This window comes from Fukomys damarensis, unplaced genomic scaffold (genome assembly GCF_012274545.1).
Source record: "Fukomys damarensis isolate Sample0158 unplaced genomic scaffold, DMR_v1.0_HiC HiC_scaffold_2, whole genome shotgun sequence".
NCBI classification, from domain to species: domain Eukaryota; kingdom Metazoa; phylum Chordata; class Mammalia; order Rodentia; family Bathyergidae; genus Fukomys; species Fukomys damarensis.
Genome location: NW_022900914.1, coordinates 11425736 through 11439714, shown reverse-complemented (window position 1 = coordinate 11439714; position 13979 = coordinate 11425736). Strand labels below are relative to the sequence as shown.

The 13979-nt window shown below is 35.6% G+C and overlaps 1 protein-coding gene across 4 annotated transcripts in view; it reads right to left on the bottom strand.

The window, feature by feature from the left end:
- Lclat1 (lysocardiolipin acyltransferase 1) overlaps positions 1-13979 on the bottom strand; it is a 153804-nt gene that overhangs the window by 67187 nt on the left and 72638 nt on the right. For all 4 annotated transcript variants that reach the window (XM_010604671.3, XM_010604670.3, XM_010604672.3 and 1 more), the window contains one exon: positions 641-787. In XM_010604671.3, coding sequence (XP_010602973.1) covers positions 641-787 — 147 coding nt within the window. The remainder of the gene's footprint in view (positions 1-640; positions 788-13979) is intronic.

The window sequence follows — 13979 nt, the reverse complement described above, 5'->3', positions numbered from 1 at the left end:
TCTTGAGGAGCCACCACTCCTACTGCCATGCATATCTCAGAATACTTTTATTATTTCACCTGGCAGTGATGAATGTTGTTCCTTATTACTACAGATATGCCAAAGCCTTTCCTACTTACAGTAAGGAAAAGGTTTAAATATTAAGAGAAAGCTAACACATAAATTTAAATCAACAAAACCGAAATTAGTTTCTCTCAGATTTTTTTTTCTTGTAAGGAAAAAATGAGGGGCAAAGGGGGTTTAAAGGATAAATAAATACCTTGGAATAGGACAAGAGAATATATAGAACAGGTAAGGAAAAATTACTTAAAAGATAATCTTAAAGCTCTGCTTACATAAAGATAAAGACTATTTTAAAATATATTCTGAGGCTCAAAATGGTCTAGAATAGCAAGCATGAATAGTAATGACGGACTGCATCTATCTATAAAAAAAAATCAGTGGGCTGGAAACCATGAATCGTGGGTCCTGATGTGCCAGCGATTAACTGAGTGACCTCAGATTAACTGTTCTTATGGGTGGTAAATGAAGTCCCGCTGGCATTCAGTTACTTCACCTGAAGAATAAATTGTTTTGACTACCTAATTTCCAAGTTCTGCTATGTTTTAAAATTGTGTGACCCACACCCAATCTGTCTTACCTGTGAGATCAGTCCCTTCTGGGAATATGAGGAGTTGAAGTGGTTCACCGATATCACAAAAATAATCAATCATGTCTTCAAAATGGTTCTTGTCATCCTTCCACTTCCTGTGAATGAAGATATAGGCAGCAGCCTGCATGGCCCAACCTAGAATGAATTTGACAAATGTTTGGTTACAATTTAATAATATTCATATAATTTTTTTTTAGGTTTTGTGATTTTATTATAAAAATAAGCATTTCAGGATATTACCATAAATTCAGTATTAATCTTGGGTTTTAAATAAGTAATATATGTATCAGAGAATATTTTTAAAGGGATTTGGTAGTCTAAAAAACTACTTTTCAAGTCAAAACTAGCTATTAAAATATCAAGATTAGAAAGTTCCTTGATATCTACCCTTCCTTGTCCAAGATTTTAACAACCCTAACTAAACGGCTTTATAAACCAAGTTACCTATGATAGAAAAGACTGTGTTGTGAGGTTTACAAAGTAGTAAGCAAAGAACATTTCCCAGTCATGTAAATTCCCTGTAATATTTCCTTTTCTGTACTCCCCAGTCTCTAAATGTGACTGCCATTTTCAATGCTAATCACTTTAAATTTTAAAGAAAAAGCAAACTGTGCAGTGGCTATAAAACATGCTCAACGGTGTATTCGCTGTGGTAACAATGCTTTTCTCCAGGGAAAATCTACCCTGCTGCTAAGCAGGCAGCCCTAGATGAGCCTTCCATCAGATGAATACCCAGCTCTCTCTGACCACAACATCTAGAAAGACTGGGAGCTGCCAAGCTCGAGGCAGCCAATCCACATTCTGTGCAATAGTCCATGAAGCATGAAAACCCTGGGCCAAATGCAGTTAACTATCCAGGCCAGCCAAATATTTGTACTTTCTCAGAAATGTTACCCAGGACCAGGGGAGAACAAATAGCACAGAAAGCAGAGGTAGTTGAGCAAGATAAAGACAACATACTGTAGTAAGATAAAAAACTCTTATTGCTGAACTGGGCCTCTTAAAACTGATTTTAATTTATAACAAGAGGCAATTTTGGTTTCCACAAGTCTTGCCAGTTTGTGGAGCCACCTTTCCTACTGCCATGAATATCTTTACAGTATACTATTTCAGCTGGCAGGGATGAATAGTAGTTAGTTGCAAACAAAGAGCACTGTTTAATACTACAGATATGCCATGATGTACTTTTCTATACCCTATTACCACTTAGGCTACAGCCAGTCTGAGAATCTCTCATCTTTACTAGAAAAGTTTTCTTCATTCACATTTATTGGGGTAACTTTTCTCTTCCTGGTATCTTTCCTGTTTCCTATTTGTCATATTTCTTTGTGCTTTCTTGTCTACCCCTTATCCATTTCCCTTTTTCTGTCTTTGGTTGAAATTGTTTTCCTTGCCTCTTCATTTCTCACTAATGGAGAAGCCAGCAAACTATGAACCACAGACCAAATTCCTTATGGTCTCTTTTTATATGACTCACAAATTAAGAATAGTATTTTGTTACTGGCTAAGGGCATTTGGATGCTTGTTACATGAGTTAAACTGGAAAGCAGATACAGGATAATACAGGTCCTACTCAGCAGTAGATTTCATGGATCTTGGTGGGGGGCTGCTATTCAATACTTAATGTAGTTCATGGATTTTATGGTGAGTGATAACATTTTACTTTTGAAGGAGAAATTGCTTGTACTAAGTCCGAGGCATGCAGTGAGCCCTTCCTGAGATGCCAACGGTGGTTTGTGTTGTTTCAGGTTTGTGTTCTTTCTCCTCTCAGCAACTTCTGTGCTCTCTTTCCCTTCTTGTTTCACTCATCTTTCTGGTCCAGAAGGTTGGGCACCTGGTGGATTCCCAGAAAACTTTTAGTCTCGAACCTCAGTAACCTTTTCAGACCTGTCCAGGTTTTAAATAAGTGAGGAAGAAACTCAGTATTTTCTGAGATTTGTATATTATTGATACAGTTTTATTCAACAGGTTCTACTTACTGTAAATGCTTCTGGGCTGAAAGCATGGGAGACCACTATTTGGATGAAGGAAGAACGAAACAAGGGAGACTTTTGGAAGTAGTGTTAATGTTTCTCCAAAATCGGAACCACTGCCTGTTAAGAATTAAATTTAAATTGGCTTCCCAAAGGATTTGGATTCCAACCCTGTGAAGTATCTATCGTTTTTCTCAGTAGAACTTTAATTATTCTTCCTATAGTTTTAATGCATTACAGATAAAACACTTTTGGACCATGGTAGGCATTTGAAAAAAAACTGAAACTAAATCAATATTAAGGTTTATTTTCAAGCTGATGTTCATTACAAACAGAACAGTATCTGAGAGAAGCGTGAGCATGTGCTTCTATGGCTACTACACAGACCCCAACAGGGGACAATTCCATCTCCCTTTTTGTCAAGGAGGTGCCATGTCCAAGGCATTGCGCTTTTAATCCCGGCTATCTGAATTTTTCTCTTTGCTTTGAATATTTGTAAGTTTTTAAAAAGTGTCAGAAACTTGAAGTTACACTTCTCCACTGGGGCACACTTAAACCAGTATGATATTGCTGCTGCCTTTTTAGTTTAAAATGGAGGACTGGCATTTTAAAGTAAAATTACGAAGTTATTTGTGGAGAAACTAAAAAAGTTACACAACTGGCTGAAAACACTGGGGATAAATTTATCAAGGCCTGGAATCTCCACAAGACTAACATTCTTCTCCTACTTTAACAAATGTAATACCTTGTTTGGTACCTAAGATTTCTCATTACATACTATGCCATCTTAGAAAATACTTATTTTTAAAATTAAATCTATATATTGGCTTTATCATTTTATTGTGCAATCATAATTAGAGTTCTTCAATTTGAACACAATACTTAGTGCCTCCAGATAAGACTTATGTAGCTTTGTGGGCAGTGTTTTTCATTCAATTAAACTGAATTAAACATCAATCTTCCTCAAATGCTTTCAATTTTATCCTGCACATGAGGCCTCTAAGTTTTGAAAAATAGAAACAGTAGTAATAGCAGAAATGTATGCTCTCCTATAACATTTCTTTTTTAAAAAATGATCCACATTATTTTTGGAAGCTAATTTGGCTAAAAACAAAACTGGTTCCAAATCATTTCTGATCAGAATTTAAAATCTATTATGTAATATAGCTGGTAAGAAGTCTAATATCAATCTGATTTATGTAGAAAATGTCTTTTTTTTTTCTTTCAGCAGCTTTGGGTTTTTTAAATCTTTCATTTTACAGAATGGAGATTTTTTTCATTAATTCTGCTCAGCAGTTGCCAAATTTATATTTGAGTCCTTCTTTAATACTATGAACATTCTTTCCATTATGAAAGAAAATACAGTTTCCCTCCTCCTCATTCTGTCGTATTTTCTGTGTAGAGCTTCTATTAGATGTAAAAAGTTGTAGATATCCTCTCATACTGTCTTTTTTTCATTTGACATTGTTTTTAAGGAAAAGCCCTTTCCTTGACCATCCAACTCATGAATCTGATCTTCAGCTGTGTCTAACCTAATAATTAGTGTTTATTTCAGCAGTCATATGTTTTTATTTTCAAAATTTAGAATTTATTCTTTTTCATCTTAGCCAATATGAGTAAGTGAATATAGTTATAATAAAAAGATTTACTGAATGTTTACTATATTTCTAGTATTATTCTAAGCCTTATTCAATAAGTCAGTTAGTATCCAAGACAACTTTATAAATTAGGTAAAATTATTATCCCTATCTTCTAGATGAGGAAACTGAGGCACATTGAGATCCAAACAATTAGTAAGGGCTAAAACTAGGTTTCAAACACAGGAAGTCTGACTCTAAAGCTGTTTTATTTCACTAAAATAGTAAACAGTTTCTCTACAACTGAATCCCTCTAAGGATATTAGTGACACGCATTTTCTACGGAGAATTGTTACTTGGTGTTACGGTTTGTGCCTAGATGTTCCCCCAAAACTTCATGCAGTTTTAGCTGGGGCTTTTTCAGAGGTGGCTGAATCTTGAGTATGTGACTCTGGGATTAAGAGTGTGTAATTACTAAACCACTATACTGACTGGTTAGGTACTGCCCTAATCCCAGTAGCCTAGACAGAGTGTAAAAGGAGCAGAAAGATGCTGTTAAGGTTTCTTGTTGCTTTTGCTGTCTTCTGCCACTATGAACTGTTGCCCCTCTGCCATGTGCCACCCCGCCTTGACTGAAACTGTAAGCCAAATAATCTTTTCCTCCTTTAACTTGGGGTATCAGATATTTTGTCTCAGCAACAAGAAAAGTAGCCTATACATTCGGGAGACTAGACCTTCCCTCTTTTTAGTAGAAATTCTGTTGGTACTGTCTTCCTATCAGCAAAAGATGTTCTAGACAGAACAATCATCACAGACAGAATGCATTTCTCATCCCATATGAGAATAACTTCCCTTTGAAGGAAGAGGTCTGTAACAATTTTCTAATAATCTGCATACTTTTCAAAAATTCAGAATGGGAGATAAAACGGCTGAATCATTCTGCCTCTTGGACCTCTTCAGAAGATCTAATGATTCATTCTACTTAAGTTTTTGGCTTATGTTCCATTTACATATCACCAATGCTGTTGAACTTTTTTACTTCTGTTAGCTTAAACATTTTTCTATTTTTCCTCTTGAAAACCACAGGAACATCTTGCAAGGCTTTTTTCTCTTGTTTCATTGTCATCAGTGCATATTTTATGCATGTTTAAAGCAATACTCAGATTTTTTTCTTAAGTTTGTTGAGATCCTCAAATCACATTTTTATAACATTTATTTCATATTTTCATGAGCTAATTAGTGTAATTTACATAAAATTTAAAGTAACTTGCCTTTAAAAAAATTAACTTGTCTTTTCCCCATTTTCCCATTGTAGCACATGCTGTCTTTAGCCTGAATTTCTCAAGCAAGGGCTGTCTGGCAGGTTTATAAAGACAGAATCTGTGGATACTGGCACAGTTCCACACTACTACCTTCATTCTAAAACCCCATTTATTGTCTCAGGATTATCTTCTCAAAGTAGATGTGAATAAGCCGTGAGCATTTTCCATAGACCCCTAGTTTATTTGACTTACAGCCCTTTCTATCAGCTGTTAGAGTTGATAGAAAAAAAAACTAATTATTTAAATGTATCTGTAACATTATGTACTTTTTCTCAATAAAAAGAAAGCTTATTCACCTCGTTTTAAAAATTTGAGTATAGATGAGATATAAGGAAATCATAATTTTCACTATTTCCCTAGTGCTCTAAAAACTGCACCTCAGGGATAGGCTACAACTTATTGCTGCTCTACATATTAATTCAAGATGGTATCTACTATGACACTATGGATGTAATGCTAGAAGCAAAAGTAATGTGGAAGAGATGTTCCCTTCACTTTGATTTTTAATGCTGAGCAGAGGATGCTGATGCAACCAAGGAATGCTAGCTATCCAGAGGCCTCTACTGCAGGAAGAGAAACAGCAAAACAAACAGATGTAAATTTTATGTGAAAGCATTCTATCACAAAGATCATGAGAAAATACTATTTTTTATTGAATGGATACTTGTATATTAAAATGGTAACTACATAAACATCTCCAGAAACTATTTAACAAGTACTTAACAGTTCTAAGAGTTTTAACTTCTTTCAGGGTGCTAAATGCTATACAGACAAAGTTAGGGAAGCTCTAGCTTCCCTGAAATCATATTGCAAATCAGGTAATGCTCTCTATATTCTTCGGGATGATTAATTTCTGTGAAGTCTTTGGGTTTTAAAAATACTGAGTGAAGACAATTTTATGACCTTTTTCTTACAATAATCCTGTTGTAGTATTATGTTTCAAATGTGCCTGAGCTAAAAATATTAGGTATCAAAGTAGAAGCACACAATTACTAAATTCTAACTATAATTTCAAACTTGAAAAACCACAGAGAAAAGTAGATTTAAAACACCTGCAAATTTTACAACACTCCACAAAGACAGACTATCCCATCTATCAGAAGACTATAGAAATTCTTGCTTGATTTTGAGGACAAGCATTTACTGAAGGCTCTCTGGTGGCAAAATGAGGCCTGGATATGATTATAATTTGGAGGTTTATGCTAATGTAGGACCAAAACTTCCTTTCATACTTTGAGATTTGCCATTTGATCAATAATCTCTATAATCTACCATATAAGAGATCTATTGCTGTTCCAAAACCAATTCCTAAATTAAGGCATCCTAGTAGCAACTAGCGTTTAGCAGGAAGAATAATTCAATATCACTCTTCAAGATGTCCACATCCTAATTCCCTGAGCTGTGAAAACAAGGCAAAAAGCAACTAAGGTTGCTTTAAAACAGGGAGATTATGCAGATTATTCTAGTGGGACCAATGTAATAAAAAAGATCCTTAAAAGCACAAGAGGGAGGCTAAAGACTGTGTCAGAGTTAGAGAATATAAAAAGGAATCAATAAACGCCGGTGTCTTTGAAGATGGCAAAGAATGTGGCTGTCCACTAGAAGCTGAGAGAAGGAAGAAAACATCCCTTACACAGAGCCTGCAGAAAGAAATGAGTCCTGATAGTTAATGCTTGGGTTTTAGCCCAATGGGACCCACATTAGTTTTTGGACCTCCAGAACTAAAATACACTGAATTTGTGCCATTTAAACTACTCTACTTGTGGTATAAGCAGCAAGAGATAATACAGAGAACAAGCAGTGTACAAATTTTAGTTTCTAATATCATTTTTTTCAAGTAAAGGAAATAAGGATCCTTGGAGAAATACTGAGTCTAGGACTGGGGCAGGGAGAATATAAGATGAGTGGATAGTCTTCCACTGCCAGAAAATGAGTAAGAGGGGAAAAAGACAGTAGGAGAGTATGTCAAAAGGAAACAAAAACCTGTTTTCAAGAAATCCCCATGTCAAAAACCAGAAGAAGCAATTTCAGCAGCAACAACCAAAATGACAGTAGTGGGTTATAAACCAAAAAGAACTAAATACTGATGAGTCCACACTGGCACAATCCAATGATTGAATAAATAAACGGAGAGAAGGGACAGATATATGTACATACTCTCTACTTTAGGAGATGGAGCTTAACTCCCCTAGCCCTTGAGTGTATATTCTTAGCAAATACAGCATTTAAAGGAAAAAAACAGCAATTTTGTGGTGGAGAAATCTAGTAGACACCACCTTCCCTAAGTTATCAAGATTAATGTCACCAATGAAAAATCGCACTGATATCACGAACCTCTCTGATAAAATGGTGAGAAGAGCACTTCACTTCTGTGAAGTTCCCTCCCAAACTCATAACCCCCATCTAATAAAAAGTCAGCAGACAAACTCACACTGAGGAGCTTCCTATACAGTGTCCAGCCAATACTCTTCAAAAGCACTTCGAAAAAACAAGGACTCACTGTCACAAAAATAGAGGAAAAGGTAAGGAGATCTAATGATTAAAGGAGATGTAGTTTACTCAATGGGATCCAAGAATGGAAAAAGGACATTAGTGGAAATATTGGAAAAACTCCAAATAGCTTATTATTTAGTTACAATAATAACATTATACTGTTAATCTTTTGTTTTGACAAATGCGTCACTTTGATTTCATGTAAATCAAAGAAGTGGAAAGATTTTCTGCATTATTTTTATAAATTTTTAATCTAAAATTCCATCTAAAAAAGTTTATTTCAGAACATCTATCTATACAAAATTATTTTTTTTCAGCTTTAAGTTTATTGGTACATTTTAGGGATATAGTACAGTTACATTCACTGTTGGGATCTTGTACCTCTACATGACAAGTCTTGGTTCTCATTTTTTCCCCTTGTCCCTGCCCTCCCTTCACCCCCTCCTCCCCTCCCCATCTACAACCACTTTATTTCCATCTTTTCATTATCTCACATATTTTTTTTCTTTTCCCTTTTTACCCTTCCTTTACCCGTCCCACCTTCCCTACACCTTTAGCTCCTTTCTTCCCATTTCTCAATGTCAGTAATCTTATTAGGATCTTCTGTATTATTGCAGATTATTCATACCAGAGAAACTATTCGGTATTTACACATGTGTGCGATACAAAATTATACTTGATAAAAATTACACAAAAATGCCATCTTCCATTCTAACATCAAAACCTAAATACTCTTCCTTGGAATTCACTTACTGTGCCACATTACTTGACTTCAGCAGTTGAAGATCACACAGCTGAGTGTGGAAGTGCCCACCTGTACTTCCAGGACTGGGGAGGCCAAGGAAAGAGGATTTGTGAGTTTGAGGCCAGATGAACGACACAGTGAGTTAAAGACTAGCCTGCACTAAGGGAGACCCTGTCTCAAAAACAGCCAAAATGGACAGATAAATAAAAATAATTAAAGATTGTCAGTTACATTTCTGATACTGTTTTGATGTTGTTTTCATTGGGTAAGGACATTTTTAATTCTTGGCTACAAAGTACGTCCCTGACTGGTATTCATTTTACAATGGTGTAACACTCAAAAACATCTGACTTTAAGCAGAAGGAAAATGCTATCTGTAAGATTTATTATGATGATAAATAAAGAGGATGGAAAAAAAGCCACATAACTTTTTTTAAAATGACATATATAGTAAATAAAACAGCTAATTTATTTCCCCCCTGACCACCAGGATTATAACAATGTCTTTCTCTTTAAAAATACTATCACAATTGAGGTACTTAGCCAAAAGAGAAAGGACAATTGAAGGCCCTGGAGTCAAATTGTCTGTTCAAATTTAAGTTAACAAACAACTAAAAGTACATTGAGACTGTCTTTTCTCTTTTTACTATTACTGCCATTTCAAACCTGTCTCCAAACTGATCATTATAAGATTTATTTCATTTGTGCTTTGTCATTAAATACAAAGCAAACTGAAACTCCTAAAGCTCATGCCAAATTCTTTTAGCTCTCTCTTCAAATCATCATTACAAAATCATACCTTTCAGATCATTTTAGAATGCAATTACTAACTTAGGCAAAGGAATTCCTTAATTTTCAGCAGAATTAAGGTTACTTGAAATCTTAGAGGCAAAAAATATGCTTCCTAGCTCACTTCTGGGACTCACAGAAGCCTAAAGCAATGTAAATCTCAGTGAAGTATTAGCACTGGCACACATCAGCAGGGCAGCCCACTTTACAGGTAAGCAATCTACTAACTTCAGCAAACGACTGACTGGATAGCCTTGAAGCCCAGAGCCTTTTCTCCCAGCCAAGGCGACCGTCAACTTCCATGCAGCTCAGGGACTATGCTTTGTTCAAAGGTGAGCAAACACATTCAAAACAAAAGCTTCAGTTCAGATCTCAATTCTAAAACAGTACTACATTCTCATGGTAATGCTACAAAGAAGTGCAATCCTGGTATACTACCTGGCACATAATTTAACTGAACTGATCCTTTCTTCCCAATGATACCTCCTCACTGGCCCCCAATGGCCCTCAATATGCAACAGAATTCATCTCAGCCAATAACTCTGGCAATTACAAGAACTTATTTTTCAAGTGCCAGCAGAATTGCTAAGATGAAATCTGTTATATGTACAAAAATAAGCAGAGATGTGTTTGTGAATCTTCGAAAGAACCAAATGTTTACTATGTTCTGTATACTGTATTTCATTTGATCGTTTTCATAAAACTTTTGATTCATGATATGCATTTAATAAAGTTTATGAATGAGTCAATCCATCAGTGGGTACTTTCCTTTATAGCTTGGTGAAATGCCAGTAAACGTTAGAACGCTGCTTATGGGCACAAATACCACCACCAATTTAGAAGCCTGTATCTGAAAAATCTGGGTTTAGGTTTATCACATGAAATGAAGTCTGGTTCCGAGGCTGGCTCAGAAGCCAGGATCTCACTTTCTACTTGTAATCTTCTTGATGTCTAAGGGTTTTTCTTTTACACTCATAAAGCTACAAAAGCTCCAAGCATCATGTGTTCTCATACTAATGTCCAAAAGCAGAAAAAGGAGTGCCACACGTCCTCCACCAACCTCTTGTTTCTTATGAAAGGCGAAAAGGTTTCCTAGAGCCTCTAGACAGGCTCTTTCTCTCTAGTGCCACTGGCTCCAATAAACACCGTGGACAGGAGCTGGCACAGCCAGTATCCATGCTCCTGTCTTCTAGGATGTGTGCATCAGAGAGGCTCACTGTGAAAGTAAGTCATGCGCCATCCTGATCTTCAGTGGTTTAGTAATAAATGGGGCAACACGGGAGAAGGCTGCTGTGCTACCTTCTATGCTTGAGATATGGCAGGAAACCATAAACTACTCAATTCACCAAACGTGGGCAGCAGCAAGTGTGCTGTGAGGATAACAGCTACAGTATAGTTAATAAGGAGCCAGGAATCCTCAACTAAAAGCCTCATTCAAGAGGCACAGATGAATTTCAAATGCAGTGGCTACACAGAGTCATTCCAGTAGGGTCCAGCAGTGGTTATTTTATTTTGGGTGATGAGAAACCTTTATCTAATGTGGGTAATAAAATTACACCCAAAGAAATAGACAGCAGTGGAGTATTACCAGTACCAAGTCTCGTGGCAGTCTTCTCCAATTTAGAAGTATATTTGCCTTGTTCTTCTAGTTTCGGGGCAAGAGAACAACATGAAATTTTGTTAAATTAAAAAGAGGGCCACCAAAATGGATGGAGTCAAAGACATTCATGGCTTTTTTCTAATTTTAGTGAAGGTCAATTTCAAGTAGGAAGAAGGTGAATAGGAACAGGAGAGTTTTTCTTCTCAAAGGAAATAAAAGTTTGGTATTATAAAGAAAATGTATCCTTCTTTGTGTTTAGTGTGTATGTGTGTGTGTGTGTGTGTGTGTGTGTGTATATGTATATATATGTAAATACAATTAAGGCAACTTTAATAAATTGGGCAATTCTAAAATCTATGTGAGCACCGACATAGTCACATAAGTCTACACAGTCATGTGAGCACTGTATAACGTGGAACAGTGGTCCTGTGAGATTACATTGCCTGTGGCTTTTGTAGCCATCTTAGCATACTTGATGGTGATATCGGCTAATGACATATTTATTGGAACATCCCACTGGTAAGGAACACATGACTGTACCAACATTTACACATGCATTAGTGAAATTTAGATATGTGAAAATCTGACCACATAAACCAGATTATCTTCCCATTTGAGCACTTTCATGTTTAATGCCCCCACATTATAATTAGGCTTTTATATTGTACTGACAAGGTTTAAAAAAATATTTTTAACTGACTTGTTCTTATTCATGATCTTTACCAAAAAATGTATATGAAAACACCAAAGGCATGTAAAGTACAATTCTAGTCATTCCTATAAATCAACTTTCATCAAAAAATTCCTTAGCATTCTGGCAGCCAGTTCATATGCTGGGAGGCTGTGCCTGTGGAAAGCCTCCTGCCAGCTTTAATTATGTGGTGGAAGAAAACCACCACAGGACCATCTGAACTTTCTCACAGTTGTCTTAAAACTGAAAGTGGATGAAAACTGTTCAACAGAGAGGCCAAGCTATTCCTGCTGATTTATCTCTAATCTCATTCTGAACACTGTCCACATAACACAATTTGCGATATTCCTAGTTTTCATCATATATTATATCACAGTTATGTAACAATTTCAATGGAAATCGTGAGGTCATGTCAGAAAAAATTTCAGTTTAACAAACAATTTGGCCAGCTTTTAAATTGCTATATTTATTTTATGTTTAATGTGTTCTGAAAGTTTCAGATTGTTCTGTCACTCAAGTGTAATGACCCAGAGAAACCATAAAGCCATGATTTACGTAGGCACAAATGGCACAAGCATTTCCTCATACAAAATCATGAGGAAAATGGACTTTCTATGACATTTTTAATTAAGTGGTCAAGAAACTAGCTAAAAGTAAATTCCTATGTGTATACCATTAGAGATAGCTGAATGTACAGGGTTATTTTTTTTCTTAAAATTTATTTGTGTGTATCTTAACAAACTTTGATCTTTATAGCTAAATACAATGATTCCTTTCCTAGCCTATTACATAAGTCTGTTACTTTTATACTTTAACAAAAGAACTTTTAAATTTCCACTGTCATCAATTCTCCAAGGTGCACTACAGATACATTCTTTTTCTTCAGTCATTTGTAAGTAAACCATAGACCAGCTAATTATATTCTAGACAATTGGTAAACAAACACTTCTTTGGAAAAAAAAGTCTGAATAACAATCTTAAGTAGCTCCTACAAGCACACCAAACCTCAATAGGCTAAGTTGTTTGCACTCTGAATCAGAATATCACTGAGCCTAAGAAGTATCCATCTTTTTGCTTTCTCCAACATTAAACCCTCCTTAACTCTCATTCCCAAACACGCTTTTTTTTTTTTTTTGCCTACACTCTTGCCTACCTTAATTTTCTTTGTACTTGTTTGCTTCAAAGATTTAAAATGTTTTTCTGCTACACAAAATCTGTTCTCATTAATAGTTTGTATTTTCATGCCATCTCATCAAGTCTACAAACAGTTAATAGACCACAATGTGTAAAATAATCTAAGGAGTGTAAAACACATGGAAAAAGAAATTAGACAAGTTGAAAATATCGAAATGTTTAAATAGGATCTCAAAACAAATTTTCCTCTTGTTTTGCAGGAAGAAAGTTTGCAATTATAAACAAGTCTGCCCTAACAACAAAAAAGGACAATATTTTTTATTTGCAATTATTTGCAACTCAACCCAGAGAGGCAGACTAATATTTCTATTTGGAATTTATACAATCCAACAGGATAAAAATCATCATTCCAGTAGAAAAATGCCCAACCTTACCTATAGTAACATTACCCTTCTCATCCTACTACAAATCTGACAAAGGCACAAAGATTTCATTGCACTATGTTGGTCACAGTGTGATGAAACAGTCATGTATTGCTGACTGCAGTACATACTGCTTCAACTCCTATGACTAGAATTCGTATGATCTCTCTCATTCTCGCACCTATCTTTAATTCTTACTGACAAATTCAGTCTTATGTGAAATATTTCACAGACAAAAAGCACCCCCACATTGTTAGTAACTGCTAATGACTGGAAACAACTTAAGTAAGGGACAGGTGAATCCAGGATACAAAACTGGCATTTAAAAATCTAAGCTTTTCTATACACCAATTAACACTCTTCCTGAGAATGAAATCAGGAAAACAAATCCATTCACAAAAGCTTCGTAAATAAATAACCTAGGAACGAACCTAAACAAGGGGTACAAGACCTTTATAATGAAAATGAGAGAACACAAAAGACACTAGAAGATACAAAGAACTCCTATGTTTATAGGTCATCAAAATTAATATCGTTAAAATGGCCATATTACCAAAAGCAATCTAGAGATTGAATGCAAT